The sequence below is a fragment of the Danio rerio genome, chromosome 18, assembly GCF_052040795.2.
Source record: "Danio rerio strain M-AB ecotype USA chromosome 18, GRCz13ab, whole genome shotgun sequence".
NCBI classification, from domain to species: domain Eukaryota; kingdom Metazoa; phylum Chordata; class Actinopteri; order Cypriniformes; family Danionidae; genus Danio; species Danio rerio.
In genome coordinates this window covers 27,948,167-27,972,662 of record NC_141038.1, presented here as the reverse complement: position 1 = coordinate 27,972,662, position 24,496 = coordinate 27,948,167, and the positions used below count along the sequence as shown (strand labels likewise).

At 35.0% G+C, this 24,496-nt stretch overlaps 1 protein-coding gene across 4 annotated transcripts in view; it reads right to left on the bottom strand.

The window, feature by feature from the left end:
• The window catches only part of rasgrf1 (Ras protein specific guanine nucleotide releasing factor 1), an 82,039-nt gene that overhangs the window by 47,629 nt on the left and 9,914 nt on the right, over positions 1-24,496 (bottom strand). For all 4 annotated transcript variants that reach the window (XM_087293221.1, XM_087293223.1, XM_087293222.1 and 1 more), the window contains exons 2-3: positions 9,797-9,903; positions 3,035-3,182 (exon numbers count right to left, since the gene is read on the bottom strand). In XM_087293221.1, coding sequence (XP_087149347.1) covers positions 3,035-3,182; positions 9,797-9,903 — 255 coding nt within the window. The remainder of the gene's footprint in view (positions 1-3,034; positions 3,183-9,796; positions 9,904-24,496) is intronic.

Genomic DNA, 24,496 nt, shown 5'->3' with positions numbered 1-24,496 from the left:
ATCAAAGCTCGGATGCCACTCGGATGATTTTTGATACTCAGGGTGCACTAACTTTCAAATGATTAAAATGACCGTGCAGTTTAAAAGAGAAACGCTGGGGACACAAAGGAGACGGGAGCTGGCCAGCACAGTCTGAAGGTGAGTGCTGCATTTATGGGATGCGGACTGAAAGAGTTTATTATGCTTGCAGACCAAGGATGCGACGCACACAATGCATCTGGGGTCATGCATATTCAGCACACCATTTCATAGAGCCAGCTCCATTTGCACTTTAAAGTAAAATGACTATTTGATCTGGTTGATGAAGAATACAGCAGGGATCATAGTTCTCCTGGAGAGCCGTTTTTTTATGAGCAGAGATGCAAAGTGAAGTGCAAAGTAGTCTGGAGAAAGCTCTTGAAAACCAAATGCTTCTTACACCACTTTTTATTCTCTACGCCGTTTTGCTTTACAGAAAAGAGATGAGTGTGTAATATAGGTCACGATGATCGACTAGTCATCCAACAAATGACTAGCTGTTTGTAGGGACAGACATGTTTTTTTTTTTTGTATATGTAGTGTACACTCTATTTAAATATAATTTTAATTTTAAATTATTATTGCTGTTATTAAGCCTGAGCCTCAAATAATCCAAATGTGTAGTGAAAACTGAACAATAGGCAATAGGTAAAACTTTAATTTAAGGTTATGTATTTATCTGTTACATGCACTACAATAAATTATGCATAATTATTAGTGCTGGGCAAAAAATTATCCATGATTAATTGCATCCAAAATAAAAGTTTGCTTTGACATAATTAATGTGTGTGTTATGTGTATAATATTTATGTATAAATACAGACATGCATGCATTTGAGAAAATGTGTATTTATGTTTATTTAAATATACAAAATATATGTACATGTATATGATACAAACTACATATACTTTTAAATAGTTATGTAAGCAAATTGTATAGTTTTCTTTCTATGTATCACATGAACATAATATTCTGTCTGGTTCTCAAATCTGATCGGTTGATAGTCGTGCAATAACAGCACTCGTGTAGCCTACTCACCCTTCTGTATTCCTCGCCCACATAGAGTGACAGCAGACCAATAAACTTACTACAGTTTGACAAAAATTGCAGCTGTTGGACAACATAATGTACTTTTTATTTAAGCAAGAATGTAGTTTTTTTATCTATGCAGTTTATTTGTAAAGAGGATGTCCATTTTAAAATATTTATAATTTCAGAAATTGTCCAATTCTCCAAAAATTGTCAAATTTTGGTGAGCCTGTACGACTTATAGCCTCAGTGTCCTGTTCTTAGCTGACTGCAGTTGTGCCGGGTGTGGTCTTCTGCTGCTGTAGCCCATCTGCCTCAAGGTTGGACGAGTTGTGTGTTCAGGGATGATCTTCTGCCTACCTCGATTGTAACGAGTGGGTATTTGAGGTACTGTTGCCTTTCTATCAGCTTGAACCAGTCTGGCCATTCTCCTCTGACCTCTGGCATCAACAAGGCATTTGTGACCACAGAACTGCTGTTTACTGGATATTTTTTGTTTTTCTGATTATTTTCGGTAAACCCTGGCGATGGCTGTGAGTGAAAATCCCAGTAGATCAGCAATTACTGAAATATTCAGACCAGCCCATCTGGCACCAACAACCATGCCATGTTCAGTCACTTAAATCACCTTTCCCACTTCCCTATTCTGATGATGCTTTGAACTACAGCAGATCGTCTTGACCATGTCTACATGCCTAAATGCATCCAGTTACTGCCATGTGATTGGTTGATTAGAAATTTGCATTAACGACAGTTGGACAGATGTACCTAATTCACTTTATTCTTCGCTGAAGAGCGGGTGCATCAATTTGCATCTTTTTGGCTTGAGACTTCCGGTCTCATTCACTTCTATTCATTTTTAGACGATAAAAACGGATATTTCCATATTATATTATTCTACTTGGTCTGTATAGTCATGCAAACATTTGTTTGTAGAGCAAGTAGTTTGACCGTTTTCTGCCATTTATTATTCCAAGTCATTTCTCCCATAGGCGACTGAATCGGAAGTTCTAAAACAATCGCGAAAACAGGCGCACTTCCGCATTTTAGAATAAGGTCAATAAAGTGTGAGTGTATATGTAAGAGCCATACATTATATATTGGCAATTGGACACAAGGTGTCAGTACAAGACTATATAACTGTGGCTTCACTGCATGGAGGAAGAAAGCATTGATAGGAAGCACACATTTTTTTACTTTTATATATTTTTATTTTCATTTTATTTTTTTACTTTGACCATAACAAAACTTAAGGTAACAGAGAAGTGTACATTATATGTAAAGGAAAATTGATAAAGGAATACTGTTTATTGGAAAATAAAGACGTTTTTATTTGCATCTGTTTTGCCTACGGACTTTGACTTTTACGCGTAAAAACTTGCTCATTCTACCAACAATAGCTGCAATAAAATGCCGCTACAGTATATCCAAAACAAAGTATTTATGAACTGTACAGTTCTAATATACATGTTTATGTCTTAGTAGTGATTACAATATGTACTATTATTTTTATACTTAAGTGATGCAAATGAATTTGGGATTTTTCCCCAATTCTAATAGTTTCAAGTGTATATCGATACATGTGTTTATGATCCAATTGTTTATATTTCGTTGATTTATTCATAAATCTAGTAATAGACCATTCACTACGTTCCCTTCCATTCTTTTGTGCATTTTTCACTTAAAAATAGAATACAATAATAGTATTAGCCTGTGTTTTTTTGTACACTGTTGTGTAAACACATCTTATATAATCATCCCCTATAAAACACAATCAGAGTCAACCTAAAATATGCATACATGCCTAGCAGTTCAATCAATGCACTGACTAGCTGATTTTGTCAATACATGTATGTAGTCTTATAAACACTTCCAAGAGACAGAATCACCATGACATGCAGTAAAAACGCTGCTAAAGGTGACTGGATTTTGGCATGTTCACTACAGATAAACAATCCCCACAGCACTTTGAATTACAAATTTTACCTCTGATTTTAGACGTTCAATCTCAATCTCCCCATCTTCTATCTGTTGTCGAAGTTGCTTAGCAACTGTTTTCTCGGTCTCCACGATTTGGAGTAGATGGAGGTACTTCTGCATGAGCGTTTCATGCTCGGTGGCCAGGTTTCTGTAGCTGCGCACAAAACACTCATATATGAATAAACACACACACACATCGCATGCACACTCCACACAATGAAGAACATCACGTTATACTAGAAATAAAGCTCATTAGCAAAGGCAGAGTGTTAACACGTAACCCCATAAGCACACACGTTATCAGAGCAAACTGTGAATGCTCAAATTCAACAATTAAACAGAATTGTTGGAGCAGCGCTTATCTCAAAACAGCAAGCAAATCCAGACGCCTTCATGTTTATGCACACAGATTTAGCACTGCTGCAGGGCATCCAGAGATAAACAGCCAAAATAGTCCTCCAGTACAGACTGAGACCAGAACGGAGCACCAGCCGCCCTCACGGCAAACGCACAATCGCTTCTGAAGAAAAATAAACCACAGCTTCTGATTATGAAAGAGTGGGTATTACTAGAGCTGCAAAACTCCTGTGTGTCTGGGTTTAAAATTATTAATTACTTTTTTATTATTTTGTTATCCAAATCACAAAACTAAACATATAGACTACGAGCTACCATCCATACATTTAGGGTCGTTGTGCTCTTCAGTGTTTGCCTTTTTTTCTTTAACACAGTATATTTATGGCAAACCTAAATGTTCATTTGATAACCCATGAGTCATCTAATATGCTCATTTGATGTTTAAGAAATTATCATCAACGTTTTAAACAGTTACTGTTTAGTTATGCTGAAAACACAAACTAGCTTTACTAGGTTTGGTTATTAGAAAGGTAAGACAAGCACTTATTTAAAAAATACAAAAGCTTATGTGAAATATAAATCTTTTGTAATATTATACTGCAAATCAAAGGGGCAATAAACAACTCAGTTGTACTGTATATGAAGAGTTGAGATGCAAAAACCTTTCAATCCATCAGACCTCTTTTTTGTAAATGAGCGTTTTCTATCAGGCTCCTATAATTAGGTTCAAAACTTTCATTTTATAGATATTGAAAAGGTTATTAGCTACTAAATAAAATAGCTGTTTTTAAATATCACTTTTGACAATTCTTTGGGTTTCAAGGAAGTAGATTTTCTTTTGCATCAAAATCAGCTAAATCCACTTCTGCTTTTTTTTTCTTTTTAAATTTTTTTGCAAAAACCTCTAAATTCACCTGTTTGGACAAGACAGTGTAATTAGTTGAAAAATCACTAAAGATGCAATTAGAAATTATTTTACCAGACATAAATCACATTACGCAAAGCTCCTGAAATTTAAAAAAATATACATTTGTCAAGTAAGTGGCGGTTCATTCCGCTGTGTTAACCCCTGACAAACCGTGGACTAAACAGAAGGAAAATGAATGAATGAAATATGTCAAGTAAGTGCATTAACCGATAACATTAAAAACATCAACATTAATACATTTTAACAATCTGTTGTCATTTCTGATATTTGGGATTTAGATTTAATACAAGTAGAAAAATGTAAACATTGTAAACTAAGCTTTTTAAATAAATCTTAGAAGAGACTGTGCAAGCTATGAAAACATCAACCTGCAGTCTTGACACACTCCCCACATCATTCTTCAAAACGGTGTTTACCTGTTTAGAAATGGATCTTCTAAAAGTGGTAAATGATTCACTTCTTTCAGGGATTTTTCCAAACTCACTTAAAACTGCAGTTGTTAAACCCCTCTTGAAGAAGAGCAACCTGGATAACACCCTACTGAGCAATTACAGGCCAATCTCAAATCTCCCTTTCATTGGCAAAATCATTGAAAAAGTTGTTCTTAACCAGGTTAACAAGGTCTTAAACTTAAAGGGGTGTTTAGACAATTTTCAATCTGGGTTTAGAGCACATCACAGTACAGAGAGTGCTCTTATAAAGATAATCAATGATATACGCCTAAATACAGATTCAGGCAAGCTAACAGTGCTGGTATTGCTCGATCTCAGTGCTGCATTTGACACTGTCGATCACAGCATACTTCTGGATAGGCTGGAAAACTGGGTTGGGCTGTCTGGCACGGTCCTCAAATGGTTTAGATCTTACCTTGAAGGTAGAGGTTACCATGTCAGTATAGGTGACCATAGGTCGAGGTGGACACCCATGACGTGTGGAGTCCCACAAGGTTCGATTCTGGCACCTCTGCTGTTCAACCTTTACATGCTCTCTCTGAGCCAAATAATGAGAAAGAACCAAATCTCCTACCACAGCTATGCTGATGACACTCAAATCTACTTAGCCTTACTGCCTAATGACTACAGCCCCATTGACACCCTCTGCCAATGCATTGATGAAATTAACAATTGGATGTGCCAAAACTTTCTTCAGTTAAACAAAGGCCCCGTTTACACTAGTGCGTTTTAGTTTTAAAAAGGCGTTGTAGAATGAAAACGATCCGCGTCCACACTCGCGTTTTACCCAGCGTTTCTGAACAGCTCTCCGTCCACACCAAAACGCTGAAAACGCACATCACGTGACCAAACAGACACTCTCGGGCAAGCGCTCCAGCATTTCTACCCAGATGAGAGCTCTGCTTGTTGGACTGCTCATCAAGCATCTCCCGCTGGATCTAATCTCACTATATTTGCTAAACGTGATATTTCATTCATGTTGTTGTCTTTATCTAACGACATAGGCCAATTCCCTGACTTTGGTCATTGGAATCTATTAAGTTACTTGTTCACGGGTAACATGTTTTGGTTAAGCGCAAAAATAAGTTAATGATTAATCCAGGTACATTGACTGATTGCTTACCTTTATTTCCTACAATGTATAAACATATTGTATGTTATACTTTTATATTAATCGATTATTAAAACTGATATTCAGCAAAAGAGAGGGTGCGTTTCGTATTTTCACTGAAATTGAAAGGAGGCAGTTGTTATAGGCTCCGTTTTGTTATAAATATCCACACAGTGAAGATGACGCTCATATATGCAGCACGGCGCCTCAACATTTCTGCTGTCTGTTAAGTTGCTAATATTAAAAAGAAAATAGGCAGTTCCTTAAATCATGTTTACATTTTATTGTTGAGAAAGTGAAACAACGTAGCCAAGGTGATGTGAATGAAGTTATAAAGTACACTGTTCCCTTTGAAGATTTACCCGTGTCCTCTGTATGTTTTCCATATCAAACTGAAAAGGGGGAGACTGCAGCCTTGATCAAACTTGCGAAGAAGAGGATGCGAGACTGAACTGTGTGTGGGCTACTTAATATTGAGGAAAAGCCCCAATCAGATAGGCGAACGTTTGCAGCCCCGCCTTCGTTTTCAGATGTCTCCGTCTTTCCCCATCCACACTGAGACGGAGCAGCAGCGTTTTAGAATGAAAACGGCCTCTCCAGCGTTTTCAAAAAGCTCCGTTTTCGGCGCTCGAGAACTCCGGCGTAGTGTGGACGGATGGCGTAACCGTAGCAAAACTTATGCGTTTTCAAACTAAAATGCACTAGTGTAAACGGGGCCAAAGACAAAACAGAAATGATTGCGTTTGGGAACAGAGATGAGGTTCACAAGGTAAATGCGTACCTTAACACTAAGGGTCAAACGACAAAGAATAAGGTCAAGAATCTTGCTGTGACTCTGGAGTCAGATCTGAGTTTCAATAGTCATCTCAAAGCAGTCAGTAAATCAGCATACTATCATCTCAAAAACATAGCAAGAATCAGATGCTTTGTTTCCAGTGAAGATTTAGAGAAACTTGTTCATGCTTTAATCAGCAGCATGGTGGATTACTGTAACGGCCTCCTCACTGGCCTTCCTAAAAAGACAGTCAGACAGTTGCAGCTCATCCAGAACGCTGCAGCCAGAATTCTGACCAGAACCAGAAAATCAGAGCACATCACACCTGTCCCCAGGTCTTTACACTGGCTCCCAGTTACATTCAGAATAGATTTTAAAGTATTATTACTGGTCTATAAATCACTAAATGGCCTAGGACCTCAATACATTACAGATATGCTCACTGAATACAAACCCAACAGATCACTCAAATCATTAGGATCATATAAACTAGAAGTTCCAAGAGTTCAGTCAAAGCAAGGTAATTCAGCTTTCAGCCACTATGCCCCCCGCTGCTGGAATCAGCTTCCAGAAATGATCAGATGTGCTCCAACATTAGGCACATTCAAATCAAGACTGAAAACACATCTGTTTAGCTGTGCCTTTACTGTATGAGCACTGTGCTGCGTCCGACAGATTGTGCTATTATGTTTTTCTCTTCTTCTTCATTCTTTTATATCACATTTTACTTGTTTTGATTTTTTTAATCAGTTTTATTATTTGTTTTTATTTTTTTTACTTGTTTCTTTTATTCTTGTTTATGTAAAGCACTTTGAATTGCCACTGTGTATGAAATGTGCTATATAAATAAACTTACCTTGCCTTGCCTTGCCTTGCCTTTTTTATTTAAATAATGCGGTGAAAAAACATTGTGAAACATCAATATCTGTGCATTGTCCATTAATATAGACAGAGTTTTGAGGTAAGGGATGTTTTCATTTGTCATTTAGTGAATCGAACAGGATCATCCAATTCATTAAACTCCATCTTTCAAAATCTAAATCTAAATCAGAATAAAACACTCTCCTTAAAAAAAGCTGGCTTATATTATACAGTGCCAGTACATTAAAAACATATGATTCAATTTGTGCTTTCTGATTAGTTCTAGGGACATAGCGGCCTTTGCTGTCATTAAGAGGCTTTTGGAAACAAACTGTTATTTCTGAGTGCTGGGATTCAGATGATTAGAAACAAAAATATTTGTTAAACATGTACTATGTGCCTTAAGCATTCACTCAATGTTATCAAACTTTTGGCGAAAGTGGCTTTTGCACCTGAACACTTCATATAGTGTCTTAATAGTAGTAATAGGACCCACACAGACCACAGAGTGACCACCACTTCCAACAGCAATCTAGTTTTCCCATGTGGTCTCCCATCCAGATGTTACATGTATATGTTTTATGCTGTGAATGCCCTTCCAGCAGCAACCCAGTGCTGGAAAAACACCCATACACACCCTCATGCATTCACTTTACTGCATCTATACTGCATGACTTTTGACTGGGGAACTGGAGTGCCCGGAGGAATCCACATGGGAAGAACTCGAATATGGATTCCTGGCCCAGCTGGGACTCAAACCAGCATTCTTGCTGTGAAGCAACAGAGGAGTCTTAATTGTATAAATTAAATACAAATATTTTGGTTAAAGGTCCCATAAACTGTATTGGTTCAATAAGTTCAATTGTTCTCTGATACCTACATAGTAGGTTTATGGCATAGGTAAATAAACATAAAATTTCCAGTAATAGTTTTACATGCTCATTTATTACTCCGTACAATGCCCCATAGAATCATAATTGACCATATTTGGATTGGCTGTGAAGTTTAATAAGCTCTGCTCTGACGTGACTTGTGAAAATGTACAAAATAAACTATACAGCAAGCTATCCAAATGAATGATTGGATGTCTTATTAATGACTTATTAATGTATTATTATACCAATATCAGTTTGCTCATACTATGCTATTATCAGAACTCAGAAACTATAGGTTCAAAGAAAATTAAGCTCCATAATAATAAATGACAAAATGGTGAAGTTTATGAGAATTTATCACAGGTATACATTAATTGTATGATTTAATTCACACTATTTTATTTCACTGTAATGGTAAATATATAAGTATATATATATATATATATGTATGTATGCAGAATGTATAACACTACTCGTCGTTTTAGATAATATCATGCAAAAATTGCACATTGTTTTTTGTGCCATTAATAGAAATATTTAACTGTTTTAAAAGAAGTGACAAATAATACTCATTTGACCATCATTATGTCAGTTCATGCAACAAGGCTATTATCTCAAAAGCTGAAGACATAAAACCTCTTAAACTATTAATGCAAGCAGTAATCTATGAAACTACTAGTCACTTTCTGATCTTTTCCAACCTGTTAACACAAAAATGCATTGCACAAATATTCTTTAATCATAGATATCGCTTACACACATCTACACATTTCTTTTAAACAGATATACTATAAATTGTATGTAAAAAATATTTTCTCTTAATAGGGTCAACCATTTTGCCTTTACTCTCAGATGAACATGAGCAAACAAAAAAACATAAGAAAACACATCCTTGACTTGATTACAGCTCTTTGTTATTTAAGACACAACATGTTGTGCTTTGTTTGCTAGTTCCCAACAGAGAATTCAAATGCAAAGTTCATTACTAAAAATAAACAATATTCCCAACAGAACCTCTGCAACATCCAAGACTGCTTAAACAAGCTTCAGGCTAATTATAGATAATGAGACATGGAATCTGTCCACTACGCAAAAAAAAAAAAAAAAAAAAAAGGAAAAAGAAAATCCTCAGTATTCATTTCCCCCCACTCACATTTGAACTGTATATGGAGCATATAAAATAAAGCACAGATTCATGCCATTATGACAATCTGCTTGTTCTGACTTATCTTTAAGCACAACTCAAATAAAGGAGGAGAAATTCTAGGAATAAGGAATGATTTTACAGAAATATGGTGTTAATGTGCATTCAATAAAATCTGAATAACACCCAGTTTATTTGCAACCAAAACATGCCACACCAAGGACAAACATAACAAATTTATAATTCTGAAGATGAGTTCATTTACCTGGCATGTGATATTGCTGCCACCCATTCATCGCAGTCCTTAACATCCTCTGTGCGAAGCTCCAGGGCCTTCTGATTCTCATGGTTGAAGCTGACTGTGAAATAATACTGCAATACAGACAGACGGAAATGCATGTTATCTACAATACTGCACCACATTGCTAGACTGGTGGATGTAATATGAACCAGCATTCTTTAATGAACAGTCATAAAATAAACAATCAAACAAAAAACGTCCATTGCAGTTTGAATTGAACGTTGTTTCCAACACTAAATAAAAAAGTAAATGCAACTCTCACAATTATGACTTTATTCAGAATTATAGTCATAAATCAGAAATATATAATGTAAGCTTTCAACTGAAAGAAAATAAAACAAAATTATTTCTCTCAGAATTAGACTTAAAGGGAAAGTTCAATCAAAAAAGAAAATCCTACAATCATTTGCTCACCCACCTCCACACTTATTCCAAACCTGTTCGAGTGTCTTACATCTATCTAACGTAAAACAAGATATTCTAAAGCAAAAACATCTACTAACTCCATTATATATTTAGTTTTTATATATGAATGTCAATAGCTTCAGTATGTTTTCATTTAGCCATTTTATACGCAGTTTGGATATGCACATAAAAAAATGGTTGATGAAAACACCATAGTGCGCATAAGTTTTGAAAATGCGCATAACAAAACATATGTACATAAATAACTAGGATAAACTTTTTATTCTATAAGAAAATATGCGCATGAAGTACGATGGAAACACTTTTACCGAACAAATTCCAGTATGCACATTAAAAAAGGTCTTTGCTATAATAGATCATGTGATGGTAGAAATGTGTGAGAATGGACAAACCAGCAGGCTGAGAACATTGTGAAACATCTGAAATGTTGTTTTGGTCATTCTAAAACGCCTTAACCATTTCAGTATTAGTGTTAGTATATTATCAATTACCTCCAGAAACTGTGCTCCGCGTCTCATGCCTTCAAATGCCACCACACATTCATTGCATGTCGGCATCGTCTTCTGAGGCGTAAGTCATTTATTAAATAAGCAAAAGATTGATGCAGCTTCTCTTACTGCAGCAAACTCGTTTTTACTGTTGTTATTTTGCACCAGTTAAATAGGAAGTGACTTTTTAAAATGATTTTATTTTCTTTGACTCTGAATGGAAATAACAATAATGCAATGTACATTATTAATGTAAGAATAATGAACAGCATTTGTAACTTTTATGAAGAATAAATGTACTGAATTATCAATATAATGCAGACTGTACAGTTTTATTTGACATTTTATTATTCCATTTCTGTAGTTGAATACATTTTTACTCCAGAAAACCATGAAACACTGTTTATTTAACTTTTTTTTTTGTTTGTTTTTTGCTCTATGGTAAATATTCTTGGTGGCAATTGTTTTATTATTTTTATACATGATTCACACCCTTATAAAATCACCCCAATTGATATAAATTCATTCATTCATTCATTTTCTTGTCGGCTTAGTCCCTTTATTAATCCGGGGTCGCCACAGCGGAATAAACCACCAACTTATCCAGCACATTTTTTTTACGCAGCGGATCCCCTTCCAGCCGCAACCCATCTCTGGGAAACATCCACATACACATACACAAAAACATACACTACAGACAATTTAGCCTACCCAATTCACCTGTACCGCATGTATTTGGACTGTGGGGGAAACCGGAGCATCAGGAGGAATATACCTATTTATATACATATATATATATATATATATATATATATATATATATATATATATATATATATATATATATATATATATATATATATATATATATATATAGTTGAAGTCAGAATTATTAGCCTCCCTTTGATTTTTTTTCTTTTTTAAATATTTCTCAAATGATGTGAAGGTTCATAATTGACCATATTTGAATTGGTGTTGAATATTAATGATCGCTCTGACATGACTTGTGAAAATGTACAAAGTAAGCTACACAGCAAGCTATCATGATGTCTTACTATACTGATATCAGTTTGCTTATACTTTATAATAATTAGAACTCAGAAACTATACTGTAGGTTCAAAGACAGAACAAGGAAATTTTGACAGTATGTTTGATATTTTTTCTTCTGGAGAAAGTCTTATTTGATTTTTTTTTTCTGGCTAGAATAAAAGCAGTTTTTTTATTTTTTAGACACCATTTTCAAAATTTAAAGAAAAATTTATTATCCTCTTTAAGCTAATATGTATACAATAGTTTCTGTCTGGTTCTCGAATACCAATGGCTGATAGCCATGCAATATTCTGCAATATCAGAACTCGTACAGGCTCCTCACCCTTCTGTATTACTCTGCCCACACAGAGTGACAGCCGATCGATAAACTAACTTTTACTTTTACTACACAGTTCTGTAAAACACTAACTTTTTTCTCAGAACACTGAGTCTGTATTGTTGCATTGTATCTGAGTTTGTCACAATACTGAGTTTATCAAAATGCCTGAAATATGACAGAAAGTTCAGAAATCTGACTTTTTTATCTTGCAACTCTGAGTTTGTCACAATACAATTTACAATTTACAAAAAACAAAACAACAACTGTATTGTTATATTTAAACTCTTTTTCTCACAATTCTGATTCTGATTTGATGACAAATACTGGGTTTCAACTGTAAACATTGTAACTTTCCTAAAATTGTAGGTTTGTATTGCAATTTATCTCTAAACCAAACAAACAAAAAACAAAAGATATATTGAAAGTCTGGGAAACTTGTAGTCTAATCACTTGAATACACCTTAATACACAATGTTCCAAAGGTTGAGAGATAAAAATTTGCAATTGAAATTTTTTAATTCTTCAGTTAAAAGTAGCTTCCAAAGCTTCCTCAGTCATCTTTTCTCATAAGTGAGAGTGCATGTGGAGCTCTGAGAACACATGATCTGTCGGGTCTTGGTAGCTGTAATAAGGGAATCTTCCCATGCCTGAGATCCAGCTCTCCGGAGGAACTCCATATACAAAGCATGTAAACTGGGAGCATGGCGCATTACATAACTGTATGCTACCTGTTACCTAGCAACTCCTCTGTGCGCTAGTGGCTATGGCTCTGTATGTGCTACCCGTCTCTCTCCATTTCAGAAAGCCAGGCCTTAGCACTGAATCCCCAGCAACCTCCATTTCTGCTGCACGACAGACCTTCAAGACGTCTTAGCGCTGCTAAATTACATCATAGGCATTTCTCTCATAAGTGGAGACCCGCAGGAAGCAGGAAACCAGAACTTAACAGTCCAAATGAACAGCTCCTTGTATAATGTGTTTATAAAAGAATACTGAAAGAACTTATTATTGAAGAGGAATGATTGAATGGGCATTTCAAAGCATTATTTTTAAACACATTTGATAATATTTCAGTCAATTGTTTAAAAAAAGATGCCAAACAATGTGTCCAATATTAAAACAACTTTAAACGCTTTTAAATTAACCTCAATATTGACCTCTTTCACAACTGTATATTAATACAGGACAATACAATTTAGAGATCACAGAAAACCCAAAATGTACTTGACAACTTAATCCATTTTTCTATGACAGAATTGTAAACAAAAAACCTTCAAGGGTTTCTGCAGGTTTCATCGAGCCAAATTTAAGACTTTACAAGATCCTTATAAGACCATTTTGAATGAAATTTTAGGCTTATACAGGGTTAAACCCTAAGGATTTTTTGTGATAGCCCGGTTGGAAAAAAGCAATTGGAAAAAAAAAAAAAATTGTATTTCTTAATCAAATATCTTAATGTGTCTAGTTGGTATAGTTATATGTACACTATTGTTTCAACATGATTTTTTTTTTATGACAAGTTTAGCATTGCTAAAAGTATATTTATTTTGAAGAAAAATCATATATTTATTTGCTTTTTGTTTAAATTAGTTGAGCATATCCTTTTCTTAACCTAATGCTTTTCTGTTATAAAATTACCTTATGTTTCATGCCTATTTATAAATTTTATGTAAACTTACTCTACTTCTGTAAATAGTTTTGTGTAAATGAAAGCTCATGATAAGGAATATATTGCTGTTTTACTTTTCTTTTACTGATTAGGGAATTTAATTATGAGAATTTGCTGTAAAAATGTCCAACAGGTGCTGTAAATTGTATCTCTTTGTATATAATATTATAAATAATATTTATAAATAAAAATATTTAGATGGGTAGTAGGTGATTGAATGAGAGTCTTTTAAAATTAAGACCAGTTTAAAATGATTTAAGACCTACAACACAATATTTATGTGAATTTAAGACTTTTTAAGGCCTAATATTTTGTTTTGGACCATAAAGAAAAACCTCTACTGTTCCTGCCTGCCACAAAATAAGTCAAAACCTTGTTTTTTTTTTATTGTAAAAGCATATGGAAGTGCATAGTTGAACAAATTTGGATCATCATTAGTCAAACGTATGGTTTAGTCCAGGTGTGGGCAAACTTGATTCTGGAGGGCCAGTGTCCTGCATAGTTTAGCTCTAACCCTATTCAAACAGACCTCCCTATAGAGTTCAAGTGATCTTGAAGACACTGATTAGTTTGTTCAGGTGTGTTTGACTAGTGTTGGAACAAAACTCTGCAGGGACACTGGCCCTCGAGGATCAAGTTTGCCCTTCCCTGGTTTAGTCTGTGGTGGGATGACATAAAGAATATATTCAATTATTTTTTCATTAGTTTTATGTTACTTACCATAGCCAAATCAACATCTACAGTATAATATTAGTTCAAGATAAATAGTATATTGCTATTCTGGAAACATTACAAACATCACAAAAAGCACAAAGGTTATAGTGTATATTCATTCATTCAATTTCTTTTCAGCTCAGTCCCTTTATTAATCTGGGGTCGCCACAGCGGAATGAACCGCCAACTCATCCAGCATATGTTTTATGCAGCGGATGCCCTTCCAGCTGCAACCCATCTCTGGGAAACATCCATACACACTCATACACTATGGAAAATTTGGCACACCCGATTCACCTGTACCACATGTCTTTGGACTGTGGGGGAAACCGGAGCACCCGGAGGAAACCCACACGAATGCAGGGAGAACATGCAAACTCCACACAGAAACGTCAACTGACCCAGCATAGGCTGGAACGGGCGTCCTTCTAGCTGTGAGGCAACAGCACTACTTACTGCGCCACTGCATGGCCAGTATAGTGTATTTAATGTGTAAAAGTATATAATGTGCTAAAGAGATGCTAGAAGTTTCTGGGTGCTATCCTGCTATTTCTAGTAATGTTCTACAAAGCTTGACTGGATGAGCAGCAGTAACTAAGGTTGGAGAGTTCGGCAGGTGAATTAGGTGAATTGGGTGGCGTTTCCCTAAATACATTTTACTTAAGTTGTACTCTATTAATATGTCTTTTCAGAAATGTGTTTCGTTAAGTATGCCTTCAGTAAGTTATATTTTCATAAAGTCGATCTGGACCAACGTACCTATACAGTACCATATCACTGCTTCTTTACATCTACATTCATCCATTCAAGTCTTTATGAATAGAACTCTCATTCATTCATTTTCCTTGTTCTTAATCGCTTGATTCATCAGGGGTCGCCACAGCGGAATGAACCGTCAACTTATTCAGATGGAAGATGCCCTTCCATCTGCAAACCAGTATTGGAAAACATCCATACACCCATTCACACTTATACACTAGAACTAATATAGTTTCTTCAATTCATTTATAGCGCATGTCTTTGGATTGTGGTGGAAACCAGAGCAGCCAGAGGAAACCCACGCTAACACAAGGAGAACATGCAAACTCCACACAGTAATGCCAACTGGCCCAGCCGGGATTCGAACCAGTGACCTTCTTGCTGTGAGATGACAGTGCTAACCATTGAGCCACCATGACGTATTGAATAGAACTCTTTAAATTGTAGTACACAATTTCAATAGTTGTTTAAACATGGAATTAAACTCATGATTGTTGTACTTTGGAATGTATTTAAAGAGGATGGTTTTGATTGGGAGTTGAGTTGAGGCAGTGCACCACTAAGTTAAAAGAAGGCACCTCCATGTACCTGTGATCAGAGAAAATTTAGTCCTCTGACTACCATTACAAAAGCTGCAAAGATGATGATAATAATAATAATAATAATAATAATAATAATAATAATAATAATAATAATAATAATAATAATAATAACACAGGTTTTAGATATTGCTAGTTTAACTTGGGAAAACATGATGTAAATCCCCCTCAGCCATGAAATTCAACTTCTTATAGCTCCTCATCCTCTCTTTTGTACGCTCTATATGCAGTTTATATTTAGTGTTGCGTTTAGTGGGCTGCCCATGTGACCAATGCAAATCGAATGGCCTTAAAACACAGTGTAATGCACTGAAAAATGTTTCATTCTTCAATCATTTCATTCATTTACATTTTCCATAAACAAGTTTCTTGTCCTCCTTTAAAATCTTAACATTTAGAACTGTTTCATTACAAACAGAATGCAACATAAATTTTCTTAACAGAAGCTGAGCTCAATGCTAAATATCTTGTCCTGTAAAATTCACAGAACCTAGGTAGGGTTGCACCAACTAGGGGCCTAGTAACTACTAGCCAGTTTGTAACTTAGGGTGCTTTCACATCTGTTGTTCGCTGCATTTGGTCCGGACCAAGGGCAATACATGATACATTGCTGCATTTTCTGGCATTTTTGGGTCGTTTTCACACCACACTGATTGCTTTGGTCCGAACCAGTTGAATAGAACCAAAATGCAGTCATGTGACAAAATCCACATCACTCATTGGCCAGATGTTGTTGAACATAGAACAGGTCAGAATTCACGTGCAGGAAAATGCCAAAACAAACCGCCAGACACAAAAAGTAGCTTTTTACTATGGAGGGATAACTGTGCTGACTGAATGTATTCCTGCTTTAGACAAACTTTACATTTTGAGAATGAAGCGCGGCCACGGGTGGAAAACAATGTTTTAATGCATCTCACGTAACTTCAACTAGCTTCCATTTAGCTAAACTGTGACAGGGTCATCTTGCGGAAATATTATCAACAATTCATCAGGTAATGTTTTTGCCTCTCTCTCTCTCTCTCTCTGTTGGTAAAGCGCTGTCAACAAATATTTTTCTCCATATCCCATAATGCTGGATTAGTCCAAAATGCGCAGTAATTTTTGCAGTTGGGTCTGTTTTAGTTTGGACATTTTCTCACCACAAACGAACCGCTCCAGGGTTCGTTTGAAACCGTACCGAGACCACCTCTTCAAGCAGGTCTTGGTATGCTTTTTTGGTCCGCTTTTGGTGCGCACACAAGTACGATTGCTGCATTCACACCTGCCCAAACAAACCGCACCAAGAGGGAAACCAAACTCTAGTAAGATTCAACTGAACTAAATAAGGCAGGTGTGAAAGCAACCTAAATTTGTTCTCACCTTGGATGCATCACATGATCTTAGGGCAAACCACAGTTAGTAGGTCATAAGCTCTCCGTAAAGTCATGTGTAGTCACACTAAATGACGCAATACCCAATAAAAAGTATTTAAATTGCTTAACTGCTTTATAATTCTGCAACTGATGCATCTATATATAACTTTCCTATGAAAATGAAATTATAAGTCACATTTTTATAGCACATTAAATTACATTCAGTCATTATAACAGACAACCATAGACTGTAAAAAATATAGACGTAGTATCCGTGACGTCACCCATAGGTTTCTAAAGAGCACAAAAGTAGCCACAAGAAGGCGCGGCCAACCATCGCCATTTTGTTCGCACGTCATCGCACTCACGGCAAGATACCAAACAAGGGCAAAGAGGCGGAGAGTGAGCAGAGCTACAGACACTGCTGCTATTTTGCTTGGACCTGGCTCAGACACACTTTACTTTGGGAAAACGCTTAATACTTTATCACCTGTGACTCGTTTGTGTTCTGACCACATGTGTTTGGCTGTACACTATATCAATAAAATGTTTAGTCTTTTAAAAACACTGCTGTAATACATTGAGCCACTAAGTATTGCTCTAATGATGTTTTCCTACAGGAGGAAAATGCGAATTACTTCCAAACACTTCAGATATAGTCTGTGTTAATAAATGCAAGACTATTGATGACATCTAGCATAACACTGTATGATAACACTTCAGATGACTGTTCTACAGTTCACATCTAATCAATCTGTCAGATTCTGGAGTGCATTACAGCTCTAAAGAACATTATAAATGATAAATGATCTTAAATAAAACAAATGCATTAATGGAGATGGTTTACAAGTACATAACTTTACTCACATGGAAAACGGTAGCAACGTGATTGGTTTGTGAGCACAACTTAGTGCACACACAGCATCCCATATCATCTGATAATTGTAGGAAATAATCCCAGAAGGCAACTGACTGTGTAAAGCCACATAAAACAAGACAAAAATAAGATGAACATGCTGAAACCAGTGGCTAATCTGCCGGAGTCAGCTAAGGTAACGTGACGGCAACAGCGCGACCTAGCTGTCAATCAAGTGGCCACGTCCTTATTTATGCAAACTTAATATAACCTAATATAAAGGAAACTGATGAGTTATAAAATAATTCACCCCCCTCACAGTTGTCATGAAAGGGAATATTATATATTAGCTTTATAAACCAAAATGGTTCTTTGTACCAGGCTGTAAACACCTTTTTTTCTTCTGTAAAGTTGGCCATTCTAACAGTGGGCTCAATTGAAATTTGCTCTATTATGGAGCCAGGACTAGCGGATTTTCTATGAATTGCAGTTTCAGTTACTTCCATATTGGAGGGAGAGCGGGAGGTTGCCGCTTGCAGACTACCCACACACCTGCATCGCCGTGAATGCATGCAAACATCTGAAGTCATCAAAACATTAAACTTGAAATTTTTGTATATTCTACAGCACATATAAAAAAGAAAAGAGCATGGAGAGAACTCAGTCATGAAGAAATTCTCCTTTTAATTGGTGGACACATTTAACACAAAACACTCCTTAAAAATTAAACTTGGGAGGATATGACAGCTGTGATTAGAGGAAGATCATTCTTCATTATTATCGCGAGCTCCTCTATGTAAACTAATCTCGCTGTCGGCTCTTTTCTACCGTTATACATGTAGGGTGCTGATGTAAATATTAAGTTGGAACGTAGTATTACATTTAAACTAAGTTCAGTGGTGCAACACAAAAATATTTAGTAGTGTGGTAGTAGTGACTTAGTTTCCCTTCAAGTTTTAACTGGCCCCTGTAGTAAAAATCAAAAGTTAAAATGAAACATGGGCCTCATTTAAAGCAAATTAAATGTCTGAATATTCATAGCAGCTTCCTGAACAGCAGAAAAATACACAAAATGTAAATTTCTGGAATGTGGAATGGGTCAGGATGAAGTAAACAGTTTCTCGTAGTTCTAACATCCATATCAAACAATTCAGCACCTCCTGCAGAGACAGCATCTCGCAAAGATGCACGTACGCAGATATTGACCTTCTTCTAAAATGCGGAAGTGCTTCTGTTTTCGCGAAAGTTTTAGAACTTCAAATTAAGTCGACTATAGAAGAAATGACTAGGAATAATAAATGGCAGAAAACGGTCAAACTACTTGCTCTACAAACAAATGTTTGCATGACTATACAGACCAAGTAGAATATCATAATAAGAAAATATCAGTTTGCAACATCAAGCAGCGTAATGAGCAGTTTTTACATTTAAGAATGAGTTGAAGTCAATGAGACCGGAAGTCTTGAGCCAAAAAGATTCAAATGACTGCGCCCACTCGTCTGCGGAGAATAAGGTGTATACCTCAGGCAAGCTCTTTAGGTTGTAAAGATGTCTAGAAATAGTATACCTTTAATTAAGATGTGAACCTACACTATTAAAAAAATCTGTACGTTTGTTTTATCAGTTTTTTTTTTTTTTTTTTAGAATTTTGTGATTCATGCTTTTATTTATTTTTTATTTTCCTCCATTTATTTATGCTTTTGAATTGCATTATGGGATCTTGATCTTTTTTCCAACAACTTTTAACCTTTAAGAAATTGTAAAAAGTCCTTTTTATTAACCTTTTTAACAGTATAAAATGATATATTATTTGGGTTGGTGTTGTCTATTACAATACAGAAACCTTGAATAGACTGCCAGTACATTTTCTGCTGTTTTACAGACTTATTTTACTACACATTATTTCCTATACATTACAATATTTCAAACAAAGTCACTTTGTCACAAACAAAGTCAATAAAAGTCACTTTGTTAAATAGTGGTTGAATTTTAAACATCAAAAATCGACAGAACAGAGATCAAGGTCCCGTACTGCAGTTGACAACTGTAAATAAATGGAAAACACTTGTGAATTACAAAATACAGAAACTGTTTATTAACAGATTATTTTTTACAGTGTACTTTTATACAGTGTACTAAGGAGAAAAAAGATGAAAGAATTTCGAACACTGAAAAAGAAAGAAAGAAAGAAAGAAAGAAAGAAAGAAAGAAAGAAAGAAAGAAAGAAAGAAAGAAAGAAAGAAAGAAAGAAAGAAAGAAAGAACAATTAGGGTGTGTTCACACTTGCCATGTGCATCAAACAAGAGGACTGGGACATCTGAAATGATGATACAAACAAACTCTGGTGCAAAATCACAAGATGTGACACAACAAATCATACGATTTGATGATACCACAACAGCAGGGGATTCAATAACAAAACAGTTGGTAAATGTAAAATCATATGAGCAGTGCATACAGAATTGTTTTGGATGTTCTGTAAGCTTCATATGTAAGTTGTCAAATTACATGTCATGAAGCTGACAAGCAGGTTGTGAACTTATCTTTACTGTAATCTTTTAATTTGAATAACTTTAGGTTTGGTGTTAAATGATTTCTGTTATGCTCTTTCACTCTTTAAAATGTTTATTTTTGTTTATTGTTTTTTTCATGTTTGGTTATAAAAAAAAATAAATAAATAAATTCTTAAAGTCCCCTCTGAAGGAAGATCATTATTCTATAAAATAATTTTCAAAGGCTACAATAAGCAGTTCGTTTGGATTACTACTAGATGTCACAAAGCAGCTCAAGTCCCACCTTTGGAAATTCTAATAGCTTGTATTGTGTAGGGACTAAACAACAATAACATTACTTTTACCATCATTATATGTCTTTCTATATAATCTAGGTGGCACTGATCCAAGTGTGCAAAGGTCCCGCACAATTCTTTTGAACAATATTTTGAGCTCAAACTGATTGTATTAGGAAATATTTGATATTCTGATTCTGAAATATGTGTAAGTAAGTACACACATTAGTATTAGTGATGATCATATTAGCTGATCTATATCAGATACAGTAGGTGATGCCAGGTTAGTCTGCCCTGGAGTGGGGAGATTAGAGCTTCTGGATTGACAAAATGTAAACTCATCAACTTCCCCCAAAATACATGAAAGTGGCTGTTTAAATTAAAGAAGAATAAAGTATGCATGCTAGTTTCTTAGACAATATGTATCTGTTCTGAATAACACAAATCATCAGATTATGTTTAATAGGATTATCATTCATTGCAGTATTTATATGTATTTTACAAAGCGTAATGTTTTGTTTTGAGAGTATATGCATTGTGTTCAAATGTCTGCAACCCAAAACAAGCATTATTTAATTGAAAAAAAAAAAAAAAAACTTATATTTTGATCATGGAGTAATACTCTCATCTGTCTCTGCCTCAGTTTTCAGGTTCAACAAAAAAGGCAGGAATTAAATTACAACATATTTTATTTTTTTGAAGACTAGTCTTCATTAAACTTAAAACTGAGTGAGCCATTTGTGCCAGACTTAGGAGAAAGGTATTATAAGTGGTCATTTATACCCAATGTGTCTTTGCATCCAAAAAAATGATTGATGGGGCTTTCAGAAATGGGTTTAAAAAAGTACAGCGTGAGGTCCATGTGATGCGATATTATGAAAGTGATGAAATAACGATAATAACAAACCAATTAGAAATAAGAATAACACTTATATTCCACACAGCCACAATGAGTGCCTCATCTGCATTGATATATCAGTAAATAAAATGTCATCATGCATATATTTCTATTATAAACAGAAGCTTGCAAAAGTTGTTCTGCCAGTGAGCTTTTCTGATTGGTTCTATGCTTTTAAATCTGACAGCGATGAGCTGCGCTGTGGGTGAAAGTTGAAGATATTTCAATTTGAAATGGTGTCTAAAAAAATGCGGCACTCATGTGCTCAGCATTTTAAAAGATGTAAGAGTAACAGTTAAATATGTCCATTCAGCATGTGTTTACACTGAATAACAATAGAATAGTAGTATAATAGTAGAAAAACTTTCCCATAGATGGGTTGCGGCTGGAAGGGCCTCTGCTGCGTAAAAACTTGCTGGATAAGATGGTGGTTCATTCCGCTGTGGCGAACCCGTATTAATAAAGGGACTAAGCTGACAAGAAAATGAATGAATGAATGAATGAATGAATGAAGGAATGAATGGAGTGGAAAAACACATTGCATGTAAATTACCTTTAATTCAAACTATATATAAAAAAAATGCTTTTTTTCTTCAAAACACCAAGCATGAAAGCTTGTTATAGTTCACCCCCAAACAGAATCAAGACAGAATCAAAGAGGATAATAGGGCCACGTTAAAAAAAATGTCTGTGACTCAGCAAAGCAGGTCTAAATCATTTGATTTTATTTATGCAGTATCAAAATAATCAATCTGTTTTTTTTCATCAGATGATCGGGTCTCTTATGCTTTTTTTTTTTCTTGGGTCACAATTCTTTTGATTGTTGGCTTCTTTTGCATAACTTTTTTTTTCTATTTAAAGTTATTCTATGATTCTACTGTAAAGGTCTCTTTTCAAAATAAATATGTTCAAATAATATTTTTTATAAAATATACATATTTTTTTATCCATTTTTCCCTAAATTAAAGAGCAAAATTTAAATTAAAATTAAAATTTGTAATTTTTACAATAGTACCAGCAGAATAAAACAATTTCCTCAGAAACTTACAAATATTACAGTCCAGTAAATTATATTTGTTAGACAATGAGCTCTAATTTGATTTAAAAACAGTATTAGTTGGTTTCCTGTTGATGACAAATACAAAAAGGCTGTATTGTGTCCAATCACATATCATATGTATTTGTTTAAGCACTGCAGGATACATATTATTTATAAAAAAATCAGCCATATATTTCCATCAGGTCATACTGAGTTTTAGACATGTAACCGTGGAACACAAAAACTGTCATGAAGCAAAAAAAAATAAATAAAAAAATAAGATTTATACATCATCTGAAAATGATTAAATATGGTCCATTATGATCCATATTTGTTTAAGGTACAACTTTTTGAAAATATGGAGTTTTAGGGTTCAAAAATTCCAAAGATAGAGAAAATCATCTTAACAATTGTCCAAAAGAAATGCTAAGCAATGGAAATTTCTAATCAGTTTTAATAAGAAGAGTTCAGCTGCAAAAACCTCTAATCACAATTGTCTTTTAAAATTTAAAATTTTCTCAGACTCCTATGTCTTAATTCAGTAATTTCACTTTTTTTTGCAAATAATAGGTTATTTTCCTCACTTTTAACATGAAATAATTGAACATAAACATAAGAGGCTGAGAAACATGCTCATTGTAGAAGCAAAATCCAGATGGCACTTGGAGGTTTTTGCTAAATAGCTCATACATTTACAGTAGAAAATTTACAAAAATATGATTGGAACACAATCATAGATTTTTGTCCTAAAGGAAAATTAATTCAATGTAAAGTCAATGTACTTTTGTCTATTTTCAAAAATGTACTCGAGCAACATAAGACACAATGTGATATTGTTAAAAATTGTACATATTTTTGCATAAATCCAATGGCTGAAGTATGTTATTTCTTTGATAATTTCTTTATATTTGCAAGATAAAACATACTGTAAAACTGTAAGCAGGCTTAATAGTGTACAACTAGATCCTACCCATGTTATCATTCTACTTTGTGTCCATGTAAAGCACAAAAACCTGTATTCACAGAGAGACACACAAAAATAAACATAACTTTTTCTAATAGATCAAAAAACAAATGTGCCACAAGCCAACAAATTAGAAAACATGGACTATTACAAAGCTAGATAATGGAGGATAGGGTGCTTCAAATGAAGAACATGACATTCAAAAATGATTGCTGTTATCTAAACGAAACAAAGAAACTCATAATGAAAGCGTTTGTATAATGTATGAGTTCAGACAGGTCCATTCAGAATCTTTCATCATACACGCATATATCCTTTGTTTTTTGTCAGCAGAACCTGTTACCTGTCACGTCAGCCTTAGCTAAATAAAGTCAGCCATTGTTTTAGAAAAGAAAATGGCCCATAACAGAATAAAAGAGCAGTGCCGTGGCACTTTTACAAGTCGAATCTATAATCCACAGCCTTTGCAAGGTAAATGCTCTTTTTTTTGCATCGTTCTTCATGTTCACACTTCTCTAAAGGACAAATTTTATGTCTGTCTTGAGCACTAATGTCTGCAAGGACACCAAAATAGCAAGCATCAGTAAGCCTACATGCACTCGCTCTTTCTGTTGAGCTGCAAAAAATGCAGCTGTTCCCAAAAGAGAGATGAGTGTTTTGCTATAAATGGGCCCTGACCCCTCAGAGGTACTGAACAGAACAAATTTAGCCCAAACAGCGTTAGCATTAATGAAGGAGG